General features: G+C 32.4%; 2 protein-coding genes across 3 annotated transcripts in view; one reads left to right on the top strand and one right to left on the bottom strand.

Annotated features, from left to right (window-relative positions):
- The window catches only part of nudC (nuclear distribution C, dynein complex regulator), a 68,834-nt gene that overhangs the window by 3,084 nt on the left and 46,651 nt on the right, over positions 1 to 19,099 (top strand). The window contains exons 2-4 of the mRNA XM_088181590.1: positions 40 to 117; positions 199 to 433; positions 499 to 632. Coding sequence (XP_088037716.1) covers positions 40 to 117; positions 199 to 433; positions 499 to 632 — 447 coding nt within the window. The remainder of the gene's footprint in view (positions 1 to 39; positions 118 to 198; positions 434 to 498; positions 633 to 19,099) is intronic.
- Positions 2,157 to 19,099, bottom strand: part of LOC148237761 (uncharacterized) — a 41,501-nt gene continuing 24,558 nt past the window's right edge. For both annotated transcript variants that reach the window (XM_088181593.1, XM_088181592.1), the window contains exons 2-4: positions 3,319 to 3,483; positions 2,793 to 3,240; positions 2,157 to 2,715 (exon numbers count right to left, since the gene is read on the bottom strand). In XM_088181593.1, coding sequence (XP_088037719.1) covers positions 2,675 to 2,715; positions 2,793 to 3,240; positions 3,319 to 3,483 — 654 coding nt within the window. In that variant the 3' untranslated portion in view covers positions 2,157 to 2,674. The remainder of the gene's footprint in view (positions 2,716 to 2,792; positions 3,241 to 3,318; positions 3,484 to 19,099) is intronic.

Genomic DNA, 19,099 nt, shown 5'->3' with positions numbered 1-19,099 from the left:
TATAATAAATTATAATAAAATATTTATTTTTGTTTTTAGCTACTCGATACAATTGTAAGTTTTCTCGGCAGGAAAACTGATTTCTTTACTGGAGGTGAACCTGGTATATGGGAAACAGTATGTATTTACACAAATTTTAGTTTCATTAATGTGTATATGTATATATATATTAATATATGTATTTTATATTTACAACAGGCAGTGATGGATGCTTTTCGTAAACAAGAAAAGAAATGCCGCGAAGAATATGAATCAAAGCAAAAAGAAAAGGAAGCGACCGATAAGCGCATGAAGGAGATCGCAGAGAAAAAGAGATTAGAGAGGGAAGCTGAAGAGGCAGCAAAGATAGAACAACCAAAACTATTCGAGGTCAATGACGAGGAAGCAGATCAATATTTAAAAGAAATTGATGAAGTAACAAAGAACCCGTTAGGTAAAAATTAAATTTTAACTTTGTATTTATCAAAAAGTATATTATTCCGATTTTATATTTTATAGATGAAACACCAGAAGTCGAAGAAAAGGAAACTGAGGAAGAGGATCCTAAAGAAAAGGACAAAATTAAACCAAATGCTGGAAACGGTGCTGACCTTCCTAACTACAAATGGACCCAGACTTTGGATGAAATCGAGGTATGTGTTTATATTATTGATTCGCAAAAATTAAGAACTTATCTTTTCAAATCAATCATTTTTATAGAAATAATATACAAATATATTTTCATGATTATTGAAATAAATTTGTTTATTTTTCTGTAAATTCTAATAAATTTAGTTCTCCTTATTTTATAAAAAAAAATATTTCCCAGTTAATCATTATCTCAATCCATTGGTCCATACAATTACTTTATGCTGGTAAAAAATCTCAGCTCAGAATCATTTAGTTCTAAAATGGATTATTAATTATTTTAGCGAGTATATGAACCATTTTCTTAATCAATATCAATTGATTTTTTTTTTGTAAATTGTTAATAATGATATGTTTAACTAGAGTACGCTCGGGATAAGGATGCCGGTTTGTTATTGTGTGCGTGTACATGTATATGAGAGGGAGAAGCAATGTAACGTGTACTTCGTTTTCTCGCTTTCTCTCTTAAGGACAGTCGCTGATTCGTCAACGCTGGTATTCGTCATTAAAATGCAGTGTGGCACAGAAGTTCGATCTTCTCTAGTGATTTATTTTAAATAATTTTGTGTTGATATTGGTTTAACCCAGATATGCCCACTGTCCCATGGGTAGGTCACTAAACTCGTGCCACTGTTTTTTATTTATAAATGAAATTTTAAGAGAACAAAATTTCTTGGGCATATCTGGGTTAATTGATATCAAGGCTTCAAATATTTACTGTAAGTTATTCGTTCTCTTACCCGTGGATTAAAATATTTTAATTATTTTTCCATTAATCCGTACGTTGTTGGTTTTTTTACACTATTCTCTGTACGGCTTAAAAAAGTTATTATTCTTATCGTTGCGCCAATGATAATTTTTTAATTTATTCAATGGATTCTAATGATTTAATAGAGTCGTCGAGCCATTAAACAATCTGCGAATAATTTCTTTCCCCATTTTATATCTTTTTGCTTTTGAAGAATAGCTAAAGACTTCATTCTTTTTTTGCCTAGTGAAAGATTTTGAATTTTGCAAATATTTAATTAATGACATCAATGTCTGGTTTCTTCGATTATATAATATATTTTTAATTATCCGCTGAAATTTCCAACTTAGCTCAGATGTATGTATGTTAAATAAACATATATTTTCTTTTAAAATAAAAAAATTAAATATTCTGAGCGAAATTTTTTTGAGCCACACAGTTCATGCACACAATAACAAACCTGAATCCTCCCCAGCGTATTCTATATATTTTAAAACATGTTTACAAACTTCAATCTTCAATAGTAAACTAGGATATTGCTTTTATTCCAAAACTGAGAATTCCATTGTCATTTAGGAGTATTGTACATTTATTTGCTACATATAATATAGTTTGAAAAATTCTTCAAATTATTTTTTGTAGATTTAACTGGTTTTTAGAATATATTACTAATATGAGAAGAAAAATGTATTTCATAAATTAATTTATTTAATTGTTTCTATAAATTTTGGTAGTAAATTAAATTTTTTATGATTTTACTTCAATATAAATATACAGTATATTTTTGAAAATTCTTTATTCGTTGTATATATCACAGTTATATAACAATTGCATTACATTATTATTTCATCGATAATAATGAAATTAAAACAATGTACGATTGAGCGCTTTCACACTTAACTATATATAAATAGGTTAGTTAGTAATACTTAATAGTTTAGTAAAAATAATATAATTATTCTAATATTGATGGAAACGCAGTAATTAACGATCTGAAGTCACTAATTATGATTCGTCGATTTAAAGGTAAAACTCACTTTTGGTCAATTTTTTATTTATTACTATTATCTTCACTTTTTCTCAAATATCTTTCAGAAGAGAAGCTCATTATGTGCATAGTTATCACGCAATATTAACTATCTACATTCAACATTTTAAGTTTAAAAAATATATTTAAACCTTATTCCATAGACGAAATTGTTACATTATGAGTTTTACCTTTTAACCTAAGATATTATTATAAATAACGATAATTTATTCGTAGTCTGTTTTAAAATGATTCGTTTAAATTAATTTCGTTTATGAAAATCTCGATGAACCCATCTCTCTTCTTTGACGCACTGAAACAATTTAAAGTTAAGATTAATATATTTTTTAATTGTTTGTAGTATTATGGTTCATTAAATACTGCACTCACTTTCAACGTAACAAATTGCTGCTAATATACCCGCAGTAAACAAGATTGTCATTGTCACAATGAGAACAGTTATCTGATGTGAACTCTTGCAACACCACATTTGATTCTCACTCTTCATGCTCTTGTGTCTTGTGAAACCGTTAACGACTGTGAAATGGGTTGAGCTCGCCACAGACTCTGTCTCTTGCTTATCGTCTATTCTTTGGTTTATAGCTGAACCCAGCTTGACGTTCTTCCAGAACGGATCCGAGTGACTCACGTTGTCGATTTGCTCCTCGCTCTCGTTACTAGAGTACGAAGGGTTTCCAGTCGAATGCACAAATGCCGTCAAGTTGTTTTGATAGTTGCTCCCTCCTTTGCTGGCGGCGCTCTGTCTCAACGGTGAATTGAGAGTGTTCATTTTGGACAGATTCGCAGCGTTCAAGAGTAGCGAACCTGATGATGCACTCTGAAATAATTTTTAATTAATATAGATACGTGTTAATAGGTATATGTATGTATGTACAATATAAGCAATTGTTTTTACCTGTGTGCTATGATTACTCGCCGATCCCTGGCTAGAAGCGCTACCACGCGATTTTGTCGGAGATGATTCCCGTGATACTCTGCCATTGGATTCATTGCTAATTAGACTGCAAGATAGTGATGGTCTAGGTATCGCCCAGCGAGTGCCTAATATCTCATTCTCCAACTATAAAAAAAATATTGTTCTGTTATTTACAAAATTTGGCAAACGTTGGCATCGAAAGAGCTAGGAATTACACACGGTATTTCATTTATTTGACACTACAATGGAACTCTGCACAAAAGTGTGCCAGTGCTCCAATTGTCATAGGAGCATGAAGCTATGTGTGTGCTTGTATAAAAAGCAAAACAATTCTAACATAAAAGAAACTTACATAAGTTTCATAATGGTATTATATAATTTGTTTTCTGTTTTGTTGTGAATCGAAGGCATGAGAATATGCTTCTTTATTATGAAACAATGTCGAAGTTTAGATCTATTAAGAGTTCACACGTTGTCGATTTTTTATTCCATGCTGTGTGACGAAGTTCATATGTGTATAAGAATTCGGTGTTCTGTAGAATGTTTATTTGAGAAGACGTATTTTATTCATATTAAACATAAGAAAAAAATGTAATACTATAATGTTTGTTTGAGTGGAGTAGAACGTTCTGAAACGATACAAATTCTTTAACTGTTTATTCTCGATTGGATCAGCTACTGTATGAAGACATAAAGACTACATATAAATATAATAGCCTCGTTTAATTTATCAAGGCATTCATTTCATTCACCTCTGGTATAGAGTCGCTTAATTCGTGTGATTGGCAGACACTTTGGCTATTCCGTGTTATGGGATCACAATAATAATGAAGATATAGAAAAATATATAATTATAATAAACACCTATATTTGTTTTACATATACCACATTTTATGTGGTATATGTAAAACAAATTTAATTTTATATAAAATACAACAATATTATTCTTACGCGTCATAAAAATATTATTAAAATAATTAAATGTTGTATTGTCATAATCGATTCGGCGGAATCTTATTTTTTATTTTATTTATTCTACAATATAGATCATGTGATATGATGTAAGATATTCTCATATATGTTTGCATATCTAAGATAAATAGGCGAGAGGCAATGCATGTTCAACACGTGTATCTCCTTACAAAATTAATTACTGCCCTTTTCACTCTATACATGATATTCGCGTCCTTGCAGCGCATTATCATGAAATTAACATTAAAGACGAGCCAATATTCAACGCGACCTGCTTCTTTCTATTCATTATACGTGTTCGCTCGCGGAGACGATCCTCCCGCTGCTTTATAATAAATCTACAACGCGTGAACACCACACATTTCGCAGTATCTGTGTGTGCATGTGCATTTTTTTATCCATCAACCTTTCGCCGAGCGTTTGGCCTTGCACTGTTCTAATGGCCAATGCAATCGACACGTATTCAAAGCATCACAAATGCATCTTGATGCGCTCTGCCAATCTGATCATGTCATCGCGTGGGTTGAATGTGTTTTAACAACAACGATAGCGGGCATTTGCAATGTATTTTATAAAAAATAACTATTTTCAACTCACATGCATCGCTTTGCCCCCAATTCAGTCGATTTCTCAATGTTTTCAAAGGCATGAATCTGTTATGGTAGTGGTGGTTTGAAATGCTATTTTTTTGCATGCACACAATGGCTGATTTCTCTTCCTATCGCGTTTTTTTTTAAATATTGGCTTTTGATGTGTTTTACAAGTCAAGGTTGTACCGCTTTGTTCTTAATTTGCTGAAATCCGGTTGTCACGTAAGAGACAATTTCGTGTAGCTGCAATTTATGGAAAACACTAATCTATACCATCGAACATTGGCGTTGTGCAAGAATAGCTAAATGCAGGCAAACGTACACATGTACATATAAACGATTTTACAATAAGTGAGGGGATTTTTTGCAGCAATACTGTTATGGATTTTTTTTAAATAACTAGCATCGCATCCATTAAAAAAGTTAATCATATATGTATTTAAAAGTAAAATAATTTAACAGATGATGGACAGAATCGACAGTATTATTTATATTTATTCGTGTTAACAAACACTCAGTGTACGAAAACTTCACGTATAACTAATATTAAACTTTGTCTAAAAAATCGATAGTAAACAACCCCTGATACGATTAAGACAAAATTAATATTTTTGCTATAAATTAATTAAATAGTCGGTAATCTTTGTTGTAATTGTCATTAACAATAGCGAGGCCCTAAAATATTTAGAACGATTTTAATATTGATATGATTTTTAGTTTTATTGATTTAATTCATATTTATATGCATTCATAACTTATTAATAACATATTCTAATCTTATGTTCAAGATGTTTTCTTATAGATGGGCATGCGACTTTTTGTTAAGCGATACAAAACAGATTGTTGTATCAAATTTGCATTTTAATATAAAATGTCCATTAGACCATTTTGTTTATTATTTTCTTATATGCATTGCAGCATTTCAAGACTGTGTCCGCATAGCCAAAAATAACAGCTATCGTTTCTAGATACTTTAATTACCTTCCGAAATTGGAATTCGCTTTTAACACAACAGCCGAGTTTTGCAACGGCAAGTTTCGCGGGCGCTCGCGCGTTCGAGTCTTTTGTTCTCGGTAAACTGCTTAGCATTAAATTTTATGTGTGCTTTCGTTATTACGCTCGGTTTTCTTCATTGTGCACAAAATCGATTTAATAATACCGAATAACACATAATCGAAAGATTATACAACAGAGCGACAGCAGCAATGCTAGCTTTCTATTATAGCAATCGCGATTGTTGCGATTTTCCTCAAGCTTGAATTTTGATATTTGCTTATGCTTATAAAATAAACGCGGAGCGTATGAGCTTCGGGACACGTAACTGCCGAAGAGAAGCTGGTTAAGTGCGAAATTGGTGCTTATTTCGCAATTTGTAAAATTTCTCCGGAGCTTGACACATGACATGGCGCGACGATTATCCCGCGACCTACTCTCGGCTCTCCTCTGTTTTGACATTTCGTGCGAAGTTGAAAACGAGAGCGCAAATATTTGCCTTAATATGATGTCATTTGTCTTTTTTAAGTCGTCGACATAATAATGTCGGCTTTCTTTCGGCTCATTTTTGCGCAACGGACGCACACCAATTAATGCATGTGTGCGTATGGCGAAATGTGTGTTTTTTGTTTTAAAAAGCTACAGACAAAGAAAGCAAGCTTCCTTATAAAAAAAGAGCTTTCGCAACTTTTGCGTAGATGTGCGTATTGGAGTTTACGAAATATTTATAATCTAACGATGTGTTGTAAATATTTGTGTTATGCTATGAACAAAGGAGATTTTTGTTCATTGTTGACATAACAACGGAAGCAATGCTGATGATGCTGTCATAATCGAGACAAATTATGTCCTTGAATAGATGATTGATAAATCAAACAAATCAATTAAATGCTTTCAGCGTGCAAAAAATGATCATAACCATAAATGCATATTATGTGCCAAATTTATATAAAAACACAAGTAATAATTTTTGCTAAAATGCAATAAATATTTAAATATTTAATTAAATTTACACTGATTGTATACAATGACATTTTAATATCTAAACAATAAATTAACATGATAATAAAATATATAATGGTTGTGTAATTAATTATCAGATTATATTTGAGTGAAATATAAATAGGCTTTTCCTTTTGACACTGATATTGAAGGTCGAGATTGCAAAAAAATGTATGCGTATTATATAATATAATACATAATATGAAGGTGAAGTGATGATTATCCGTTACGTGTTTACAATGATCTAGGAAGTTTAACGTGGAATAGTCGCTAAATGTGGACAGCAGAGCATCATTGTAATACTGATGATCGATATTTGCTCACAAAGAAAATCGTTGAAAACATGTCTAGAGACGATCGATCCAAATCGGATATAAATGACTAAAGCAATGTCCTTGAATAACTTCAAAGCGCTTATTTCGCTGTGTGTTCTAGAACCTAGGGAGTTGATCGTCTTTCAGTCTAGCCTCTCAAAACCGCGGCTCACGAGCCGAATTCGGCACACATTTTTTTAAATCATTGTACTACACAGCCAAATGAATCGTTATATTATCTTATATAAAATCTATTTTTATTTGTTCAGTATACATAAGATTATCCATGTTAACAATGGGGAGAAGGGACATGAATAATCTAAAAGAATTATTCACTTTCAGTGACAGAGTCACATTGCATTGGTTCAGTAAAAGATCCGATAGATGAGATCATGAAAAATTCTTTTAGATCTATATGACGAAAACTACGTCCTTGAATTATCCGAAAGCGCTTATTTTATTGCAAAAACTGTCGCCGATGATTCGCGTGCGTAGCTCGATTCAACCCACTTTTCGCGTGCGATTTTTCTTATCCAATTTGCACCATTGTGAAAGGCGACCTTGAGGCTCGCGCCTCGGCCTTGGCGCAAAATCGAAAGTGTACCGGACGAAAATCTCGGCCGGGAAAACTGCCAATGGGAAGAGTTATTGTCCGCCAGCGAGAGGACCGGTCCGTACCGCTATCGTTTCGGGAAAAATCTAATAAAGGCCGAAACCAGTTTTTGGCCGTCTCGGAACCGCAGACGGGTTCAGCGAACCCGTACGATGCAACGCGCGTACTTAGGTAAATGCGTCACTTCCGAAGACGATCGCGACGGGATGATGATGGTAGGCAGTAGTAATAGTAGTAGTAGTAGTAGTAGCGGTTACGAAAGCGAAATGTTGCGTTACTTTCGGGCGTGGTGTTGTGATGAAAAAGGTTCTGGAGTTCAAAACGGTGATTATGTTGTTCAAAGTGTGTGATGTAACATTTGTTTTTATTTTACATTTATAACGATTAAGATGCACCACATAGTCGTCAGTAAAACTCGTACGGTGAGCTCTGGTGTCATGAAATTGCGATTGGATTATTATTTTGTTTCTTACTTTTATCATGGTTATAACATAAAGATAAAAATATAAATTTTGCCAAAAAAAGAGGCCACAATTAGGCTGTATATAATGCAGCAGTACGTCAAAGAAAATAATGACAACTGTGTTTTTAGAGTAAATAAATATTTACTATAAATAAGAATAGCTAAAAACTGTCAAATCTATTCGGTATTCTAATATTCGTATTAGATTATCTTATCAGGGTGCTTAGTAGTTGAGAAAAAATAAGACAATGCGCCATTAATTCATGTTTAATGTAATTCAAAAATAATTCCAACTAATTTTTTTTTTAGGCATGTGTCTTATAAAATATTTCAACAAATAATTCTCGTTCTAACTTGGCCCCAGGCGAAGCCGAGTGACACAGCCAGTCGTTAATAAAGCAATAATCGTATCTAACAATTATGAACACAATAGAGGGTCATACTAATATGGAGCAAGAAATTCTATTATAAATATAATAAAACGATTTAAACAGTTTGTTAACTTAAATCAGGGTTGAATAATGAAGATTATGGAATGATTTGCTAATATAGTGCTTATGTTAAGCCTTCAGCTAGGATCATGGTATTGCTTTATCACATGCAATAACTTCATTATTGATTTAAAAATTAAAAAATGTTACATTGAATGTGTATTTTTCAGTGAATTAACTGCTTAAGTGAAATCATATTCGAATACATTTTCACCGATAGATTTATTGTATCTACCAGCGAAAATATAATTTAAATGATAGGCGCTATTAAAATTATATGCAGCTTTAAAATCTTTGTCTATGTTCAAACCCAAAGTTAGTTTTAGAATTTTTATTGAGTCAATGTTTGGTTAATCTGCTTAGGTTAGGTTTGTGCTTTACCAGCAAATGGACATTTCGTAACTTACAGTAAATTTTTATTTTTCAGTAGTTTTTTTTACTAGAATAAATATAATTTCACTGGTCAATATCAGTGAAACTGTTTTTATTCACTGCGCGAAAGATGTCTTAATATGTGATGTGCCACTCAACAACTATTTTTTGATATAAAATTCTCTGGTGGTGTACAGAATTTTTTTAATAGCAAATGACAGCTTAGAGTAGCACATAATTTCACTAGCACCTGTCAGTGAAACTATATTTTTACTAGTAGATCTACCGGTGAAAATGTATTCCGATGTAGTTTCACTGGTAATACACATTCATTGTGACATATACACATTTTTAAATGCGCTATAGATTTAAAACACAATATTGAAAACGATCTAGTTAACGAGAAGTTCAACGCGCGCTTGTCAAATATACGTGAAAAATTACTTACGGCGTTACATAAGCGTGAAATTAAAATTTACTAAAGAGAAAAAATGTGTCCGCCAAATCGTCACGGTGTTATGTAAAACGTACGCTGACACAGATCGCATTACTATTATTTTTTTCCTCTTCTCTGGCACAGTTTTGATTGTTTTTTTTTAAAAAAACCTAAGCACGCGTATTTTACCATGATTATGCTATTAATAAGCATCGTTTATAAACGTGAAAAATAATACATAATGGCATTTTTATAATTCGTATCTAAATACGTCCATAATTCGTTCGCTGATTTTTGGCGTGTGCCTTCTCATTTATAAGCATTTCCGCGTTTCCTTGTTCGACATGATTTATGGTCACAGTCTTCGTACGTTTGTGCGAAGAGCTCACGAGCGAGACTATAAGATTGGGTTTATTAATTGTATAATTTAATTTATCGGTAATATATTTGCCAAAATAATGTAGTTTTACCTTGGGTTTGAGGATATTAAGGGAAAATTAGGGCTTATATTGCAGTAACAAAAATATTATTATCAACAAGTTTACGATATGAAGCTAACCAACCGATTTATATAAATAGTAAACAAGCACATGAAGGTCCTGTCAATGAATTTATTATAATTGTGTGTAAGGTATAGTTACGGTTTATGATTGCCGACGCTTAATTTAATTAAAAATGAATAAATTATAAAATAATACTCTGTAAGCGACTGAATGAACTCCATATAAGTTAAGTTGTTGAAATCTGTATCTATATGAAATGAAATCGATATGAGTATTATAAGACGACTTTGAATATCTTATTATGTAACCGTGACTAAAACCGAATATGTTTTTTATCCCAAATACGTGGTGTCCATTGAAGCGTAGCTTAGATTGTACCATTATTTGTTTTTCAATATGTTTTTACGCTTGAATGAAATCCGTACGATAGTAGTATTATTAATTTGACACGGAATGCCCGTCCGCGTCACGAGCACTGCGACTCGATCGTCCTTCAGGACCGACAATTCCTTTCTCTCGCTCGAGTTACCCACAACCAGCGACTCTCAATATCAACACAATTGGGTCACCCGAATTTCAACAAAAAAATGTCACGTAATCGAGGCGGCGCGGTTTCCGACTACTGTTATGTCACGAAGACACGTGGGCGTTTTTTCTTCATCGCTCCTTGCGAGCGCTTTCACCGTTTTCCTCACAAACACACGGGTCCAATTACAGCAAATATTTGCGCGAACGTTTCGACCTTGCCTGAAAAATTGCATTGTCTGATGATCGGAACGTCACGAGATCGACCCCACAATGACGTCACGCACGCGTATCGTGACGTATTTAACTCTGCGCCCCGAGCGATTTAATATTGAATCGATACTTTCGTTTTCTACGGTCGAATTATTGTTTTTATTGCGTTCATTGATTAACGATCTATTGAGCGTCGGCGAACCGTGACGCCTCTTTCGTCACCGCGACAAGATTCCCGGATCTGCGGTACATTGTATAGTAACAATCAAAGGTCTTCTTCTGTACAGCATCCGCTTGCTTTGTTTATTACCTAGCGTGTTTGTATCTCTGACGTGACGCTGAGCACGCGTTGCACCGAAAGCACGATCGGTGCTTTTAAAAGCTCCGCGTTATATAATTTGGAACAGATGTGTGCGTCGTTAATGTGCTATTATTCTGCTAATTACCGCCGAGTTGCAGCATCCGGGTAGATCGATCGTTATATGGACCAACTCCGATTCGATATTACGATATTTAACTCTCCTTTTCATCCCTACCGTTGAAATGCTATTCTTTCATGAGTGCAATTTTGTATCTATACAATAGACTCAATAGCCATTGTGAGTTCTATGTTTATGTTTTCGATTTCCGTACATTACGCAAACTAGTGTGTGGAAAACTGTTACGTTGTCGTATTAATTGTTTCTTTAAGATATCGTTTATTTAATAAACGCTGATCTATCGCCACAAAAATATTATTTTAAGGCTCTGACCTATTATATTTTAGCAACACCGTGCAAGTCGGGTGCCGACCTCGATTTAATTATTTCATAAATTAGATGATGTTATTGTTCTATCACAAGAGCTCAGTTTCTAAACATTGTTTCGCGTGAAAAAAAATACAATCATGTTGATTTCCATCATCATCAAGGCGTTCGGAATGTATAACCGAGCATTTCGTCTGCTTCGCCAAGGTTGAACGTTTGCGAAAAAAATATCGTTTATGAAATAAATCAGACTCATCTCTGTGTAATGGACCTTCGAAGATTTCTACGACTGCCCAATCGATGCGATTCATTTGCGTCACGCCGAAGGCATTTGTATCTATCCATCCGTCTTTTGTCGCCACTTCCGATTATCTGACTGCGCGGCGTAATGAATCGCTCGATTTGAAGCTGAGTAAATTTATCTCATTGCACAACAAATTGAAGTTTCAGAAGCGCAACTAGAGTTGCCAAACAATCGCGGAAAATTGGAATTTTTCCGTCTAATTCTTCACATGATTGCGTTTGGAAACCCTTTCCCAGCCGAAAATTGCCACCGTGTGTCGTAGCGGTAACGATTTCCTAATGCCATAAGTTTCGAAATGAATTTTTGCAAAGATCAAAAAACCAGGAAATGATATTATATGAATTAGTAAACACGGTGCTCAAAAAAATCATGAAAACATTTTAAAGTCTTCCGTTTGAATCTGCGTATTTTTAATGTGTTGTAATGAATTGTATTTAGGCAACAAATTAAATGTCAGTCAGTTTTTTTTAAAGAAAAATGGCCAGTTTATTAATTATATTAGTAAAAGGTTAATTAATAATAATTTTAAATGGGCAGTAACTTTTTAATAAATGACTTTTAATATTTACTTTTTTCATTATATAGGGTCATTTCTTTTTCTGTGTACGCTTAATATCCGAACATTTAGTCAATATTTAACTAACCATTTAATTAAATTACTGACAATAAATACAATACATGTATTATTAGACAATAGAAGACACTCCAAGTAAAAATAATTGTATCATTGAAATGACATTATTGAAAAACTACGACATTTTATACTTAAAAAAAATGTAGTCGTTTTAATCTCAATATACCCGAATGACTAGTGCCGTTCCAAAATCCATGAATATTTATGCACCTTTATTTTGCTAGCGGAAATATAATGTTTATCGATGTGTCTACTATGACCGAAATTCACAGAATTCGTTCGTTGGACGAAACAAAATGTTGGGAAGGCCCACCCTTTATTATCGTTAACGCTTATCTTAAAAACAGGTGTGCGTCGCAAATTTTTACGCAAAAAATAATTTCAATCAGTTCAATAATTCGATCGCGGTTAATTTATTTCCAGTTATTTAATTTATATGCAAATCCGCACAAAAGAAATGCCGAACGTTCCAAACATTATTAGCTATTGTATATATATAATAAATTCGATAAAATTATGTATTTAAAATATTCCATCAATTTTGCTGAATTAATTAAATTGTAGCTGATCTTAATTCTGGTGATTATAAAAAGCTGAAATCACGTATCTGATCAAAAAGTATGTAAAATAATAAATTAAGTATTTTACTGATCAGTAATTCACACACAATTGTGCTATACATATTTTATGAAATTCAAAAAGTTTTACGATTATGAAAGTAATAATTATTTTTAATTTAATTAATATCGGTAAATTCGTAAAAAAAATACGAATATATTCGAATATTTTATTTTAGTTTTTATTCAATATTCGAATAATTGAAACCTACGAATATTGAGAACCCTATTCTGCACCAATACAATCATCATCGACTAACGTAAACTGTACAATATCTCCAAACTAAAACGTTATATTGCGATATAAATTTAAATTTCTGATCTATTAACGATGAATATGTATATCACAATGAAGTTTTATACATAGATCACTCGCTCATTTTTCACATTTTTAATTATCGCAATATTAAAACTATGTGAGTCTCCTTTTTTTCGAGACATTTTCATATAGTAAATTGTACCATGCGGTCCGTCAAGGCATTGATAATATCAATCTTTACCCGAGTCGCAGCTAGCTCATATTGATAACAATTATTTTATGTATAGAGTTAGTTAAGAGTTTAATTGAAATACTCATACCCTTCTCGAAGACAACTATATTTAAACCACAGTTTTAGATAGAATAGATACATATTTATATACAAAATCCTTTTAATTCTAAAAAAATATTGGTTATTCGTACAGAATCTTGAAATGTTTTATTGTTTGCTTAGCACTTAAGCCTTGCACTTAAAAATACTGCGAAATAAATAGAATGCTTTTAAATTATTTTTTCAATTCAAGATGTAGGTGTATGAATAAAGCTTTCAAATATGAGGTAATTAAATGTACAAACTTTTCTTTATAAAAAATCTGTTATGAACGCCATTTTAACCCGTTGGTTGCCGATGCTCAATATATTGGCTATTAATACTGGCGAGAATTGCAGATACATGTTTAATGTGTGCGGTATTTGCTTTAGATAAGAGGAATAAACATATACATGTATTTTTATTATTATCCAATACATCAATATAGTAATCCAAAAATGGCTCGGCAACAAATGATTAAAGAGCACTATGTATATATTGTGATTAAATTGGAGTGCTTTAAAGTTATATGAATTAGTAATTATTTTATAAAAACACATCAGATTGAGAAGGGTAATTTTGTTAATAATATATACATATATCTATGTAGATTTTGCCACAAATATAAATATAACAAAAATAAAGAAGTAAACCCTACAATTATGCCACTTAATTATTTATAGTTTGTTCGTTTGTATTGCTTCTAGATTCTCGAGACTCGTTTTGAAATTAAGTATATCATTATACTCTGAACTGAACTGAAATTTTAGAGCTGTGTCGCTTTTGAATAGGCAATGCGATCTGTAGTTTCCATTTATGCTCGAATACACGACACTTTAATGTCATTTACGCAATTTTTTGCTGACCGATCGTTCAAAAATGTGTGTGTATGTGTTTTTGTCACCACTTTAACAAAAGTTACGTTCTCGAACAAGTTAAAACACACAAGGCCGAAGAGACAAAACATTGCCGTGTGCTGCACTAATTGCGCTTGTATCGTATCTACTTCACACGAAGCCAAATGTCAAATCTCTTAATCTATTGGCACATCTCACGACGTTGTGTTAAAATTTTAACATATCGGTGCGTGACTTATATATATATATATTTCGGGTCTGGTGAAATTCTCTCAATTCATCCACGATCAAGAGTGATACGTATGATTTGTTGTTTGATTAATCGCGAGAGTGAAACGGCGTATTTATCGCGCACAAAAGATTTTTTGTCCTTAGGTGGTGAAAGCTCTTTGATCTCGAACTGCGGATGATCTCATCTCAAAGTGGTGTAAGTTCAAAAACGAAAGCTGGCAAACGCGCGACACACCCCGCGCGTTATGTAAAGTTGCATTGTGACGAATAATGCAGTCTGGCTTACTGCCTGGTTCGAGGACCTCGAAAAAATGCACATCGTCACCGATGATAATATACTTTACATAGAAGCCCTGCAATGTTGATTGTCAATGCACCACACCGTTTGTCGTTCCAAGGCTGACCAGACGACCGCGGAAACTTCTTCCAGTTCTTCGGGCATTATGCACCGCGTACACTTGCTCCTACCTGAGATCATATCAGAGCACAACGAGTGCATATGTGAGAAAATGCAGGTGCAACAAGTGCACGCAGGAGACGTTCATTGAATGTTCACGATTTATTACTCTGTCTCATAATTACGTGTTTATTCAAAACGCATACTTTCCACTCTCAATCTGTTCTCAATCTCTTATATTTTGATTCCAAATATCGTGAATAAATATTAATTGGTTTACTATATAATTGTCGAGCTTTAAAAATAACTAAAACCGGTTGGTTAGTTCTAAAAGTTTATATCTTGTTATTCTCATTAAGAGAAATACTCATCAGCCAGAGTTGATAACTTTATTAAGACATAAAAGTAGATAAAATCAGCTTTTCGAATCAAGAGATGTTGCCAGGTTTTGCCAGATGATAACAGTTAAAATCCCTGAATTCAATTAAATTACCACAGTACAAACTAATCCGCAATTATGCTTCTGAGTAATTCGAATCTACCAGAACTATGAAAGTCACTGCACATATATATATACTATATATATGATTAACCTTTGAGTAGTGAGTTAATTTATACACATTTGGTAATTTGATAGTATACACATGGTAATGAGTTAATTTGACGTATTTTTCTATAATTATTTATGTTGTTATTTATTTATTATTATTATTTTATATAGCATTTATAGTAAATTTTAGAAAAAATAGTGATTCTCAACGTTTTAATGCTTTGGTTTATTTTACTAAACTAATAATTGTTTCAATCTAAGAAATAACATAAAAACTTATTTGTAGTGTGGACATGTATTACTGATTTGCCATGTGTTAATTTATATATGTATATAATATAACAATTGGAGTTTCTAAGTATTCGTTATTTTTAATTTTTCGAATATCGAATAGTAAACTATAAAATATTTGTTAAATACAGTTTGAATGATGAATACATATTCATATATGCATATTTTTCTGTTAATCCTTTGAGCGGTATCGCCGTACATGTACGGCGGTCGATCTTTCACTGTTTTGAGTTATCTCAGATAGTTAAAAAATTTCATATTTAATCAAAGAAATAATAAATAAAGAGCATTATATGTATATAATATTTTTTAAATTTGATTTAATATAAACGATTTCCATAGAAAATAATATTGATAATTATATTACTAGCTTATTTACTAGCATTGGATTGAAGCAACTACAACTCGATATTCCCAAAAATATTACCACACACATTTGTATTAATTTAAAATATTGATTAAAAAAACAATATCAGTCATTGGGCAAGTTCACAGTTACATATGTTTAATTCGTGAAATATGAGTAATTTCTAGAATTTCGGCAATTAAAAAGTGTTTCCCTTCCTCAATATTTTATAAGCGACTGCTTGTAAGCCGTCATTAATAATTTTAAGATAAACTTCGCAAAAGATAAAGCACAATTGAGCTAAACAATACTACAGCGGTATATCGGAGTTAAAAGACTAGCGTGTGTTTTTAGAGCGAGTGCAATATTCATCTAGAAATTAAAAATTTCAATAGTTAAAAAAATAGGCAAAAACATTCTGGCAATTAAGATATCCTTTGATATTAATTAAAATACAAGACGCTCACATCTTAAACCGATATGTTTATTATACTAGCACTTTAATCTCTATGCTTCGTTTTCGAGAGATTAATTAAGTTCAATAATGTATACGTTCGAATTTAAAAACATCATGAATCAATTAATAAATTCAAGTTTGTGCCACTGCTTTAATTATGCTTTTAATTAATGGCAACTTCTAGAGAGCCCCCGGAGCTTTGGATATGCATCCATTTAATCTTCGCACTCGATCATAAAGTCCTATCCTTTTCAACGGTGTGGTAACCGAGATGATAAAGGTCCCGGATCTGCGGTTCTGTAGACCGGATTCTGCACACTATAGAGACGGGTTTTATTACGATGATAATAAAACGCGAGTGTTTATTTGAGTTGCGAAAAAAATCAAAATTAAAAAAATTAGATTACATCATGCATATATTTTGAATGAACCGACAAATTGTTGATGTAATTAATACATCGTTATGAGGAGACTCATTTTTAATTGGTTATTAATTAACAAAACTGACGTAGCAAAGTTTAAGTTATATGATATATGTATGTCATATGATCAACGCGTGTATTATAGAGAAAAATCTGCAAAAAGGGCATTCTTTTTAATTAAGAATGACGAAAAATGATTGTAAGATCTTCGCTTCGATAATTAATTAATGTTTATTTGTTTTAATTATGAGGCATAGCTTGTATTTGATTTTATGATATGGTCGTTTTAGTTCTAACTTATAAGTATCCCAATATGGAATATGATATACATAATTGATTTTTTTACAAAACGATTACTTTTAAGCAACATTGCATATATATTTTTAATTATTTTTAATTTATTTTACATACATAATTCCATATTGTAACTGGTAGTGCACGATTACGAAAATGCATGTGTGTCAAAGGCACGCGGACGGTAACTATTTATACAGATAAATTATCAAGTCACATTTGCTCAATCGAAAAAAGTGACGCTCAACACGCGACTACGTTTTCTACTCCACCTGCCCAGGTCTGTCAAAGGTCATCCCGAATTGATCGATTGAATAATCTAATCGCTCAGAGACTACCGTTACGTTATTATGTAATGGTCGTTTTCCCATCGATAGAGCAGCGTGTCAAAGGCGAGATTTCTCGCAAAATTACAACAATGGCGAATTGCGAATTATTGCAATATTGTGACCGCTGCCCGTTATGACACGTGTTGCGTCACCGGCAGTTCAAACGAAACCAAAAGTTGGCGTATCCGATTCAAAGCTTCTTTTTGTCGACGTCTATAATCGGATTATTATTACCACATTTTATGGTGCGATGCGCGAGGGCAATAAATCGATTTTCTGACCAAAGCCGTGGAAACCCAATACGAAACAAAGGGCCGGCGTCCTTGAAACTTGTCTGGTGTAGTGCAACGATCTATTAAAACAGGTTGCGTACGATTTTTCTAGACGTTCGTTTTTCACACGAGCGCTTCGTGTTTCCCGCCCATATGATGGAGATTATTGCATTATGTGGGAGGATGCTGGGATAATCCGGTGCATAGCATAATACGCCCTACGCGAGCTTGATGCTGTTGATTTTTTTTCAAATGAAAAATATGTTGTTGCGTGTGAAAATGAGAACGGCGCGCTTACAATCGAAGGGTTAGTGATCTGATTATTTTCATTGAAGTAAAGAAAATATTCATAAATAAATTATCAACTTAACAAGAAAACTTGTAAGCAACAAAACCAAATAAAATATATCATATTCATAAGTATTTTGATTATAACTATGTTATACAAATGTTTTTTAAGTGATAAAAGCGCATTTATAGGCTAAACTCTCAAGACTACTTTCAATAAATTAGACATTTATAACTTACGCTCTTAGTAAATATACTGTTTATATGCTTGAATCTTTTGCTGATTGTAATAATTATAGTATACATAGTTACAATTATTAAAAATATACATTGATTAATTGTATCAAATATTGTTATACCTGCTGCTAGCGCCTTGTACTAACCAGTATTAATGTTACAGTAGATGTTATGCAAAATCAAATTTGTCCCTTAAACTTCTTACTTTCTTAATTAATTTGTTATCATAACCCAATTTTATAAGATATAATATATAACTTGTCTACACAAATATATTATTGTTGAAGAATTATGTCAATAAAAAGTGGGTATTTTTATTTTTTAAATGTATGTAATACATAATATTATATAATATATGTGCTTGACCTCCTTTAATTTTACCATATAGTTAACCTTTGTCACTGTTTTTAAGTATTTAACAAAAAACCAAGT

The sequence above is a fragment of the Plectrocnemia conspersa genome, unplaced genomic scaffold (assembly GCF_051122295.1).
Source record: "Plectrocnemia conspersa isolate PC_06_02 unplaced genomic scaffold, ASM5112229v1 ptg000002l, whole genome shotgun sequence".
NCBI classification, from domain to species: domain Eukaryota; kingdom Metazoa; phylum Arthropoda; class Insecta; order Trichoptera; family Polycentropodidae; genus Plectrocnemia; species Plectrocnemia conspersa.
The sequence above is the reverse complement of the archived record's forward strand: the minus strand, read 5'-3'. Positions and strand labels throughout refer to the sequence as shown.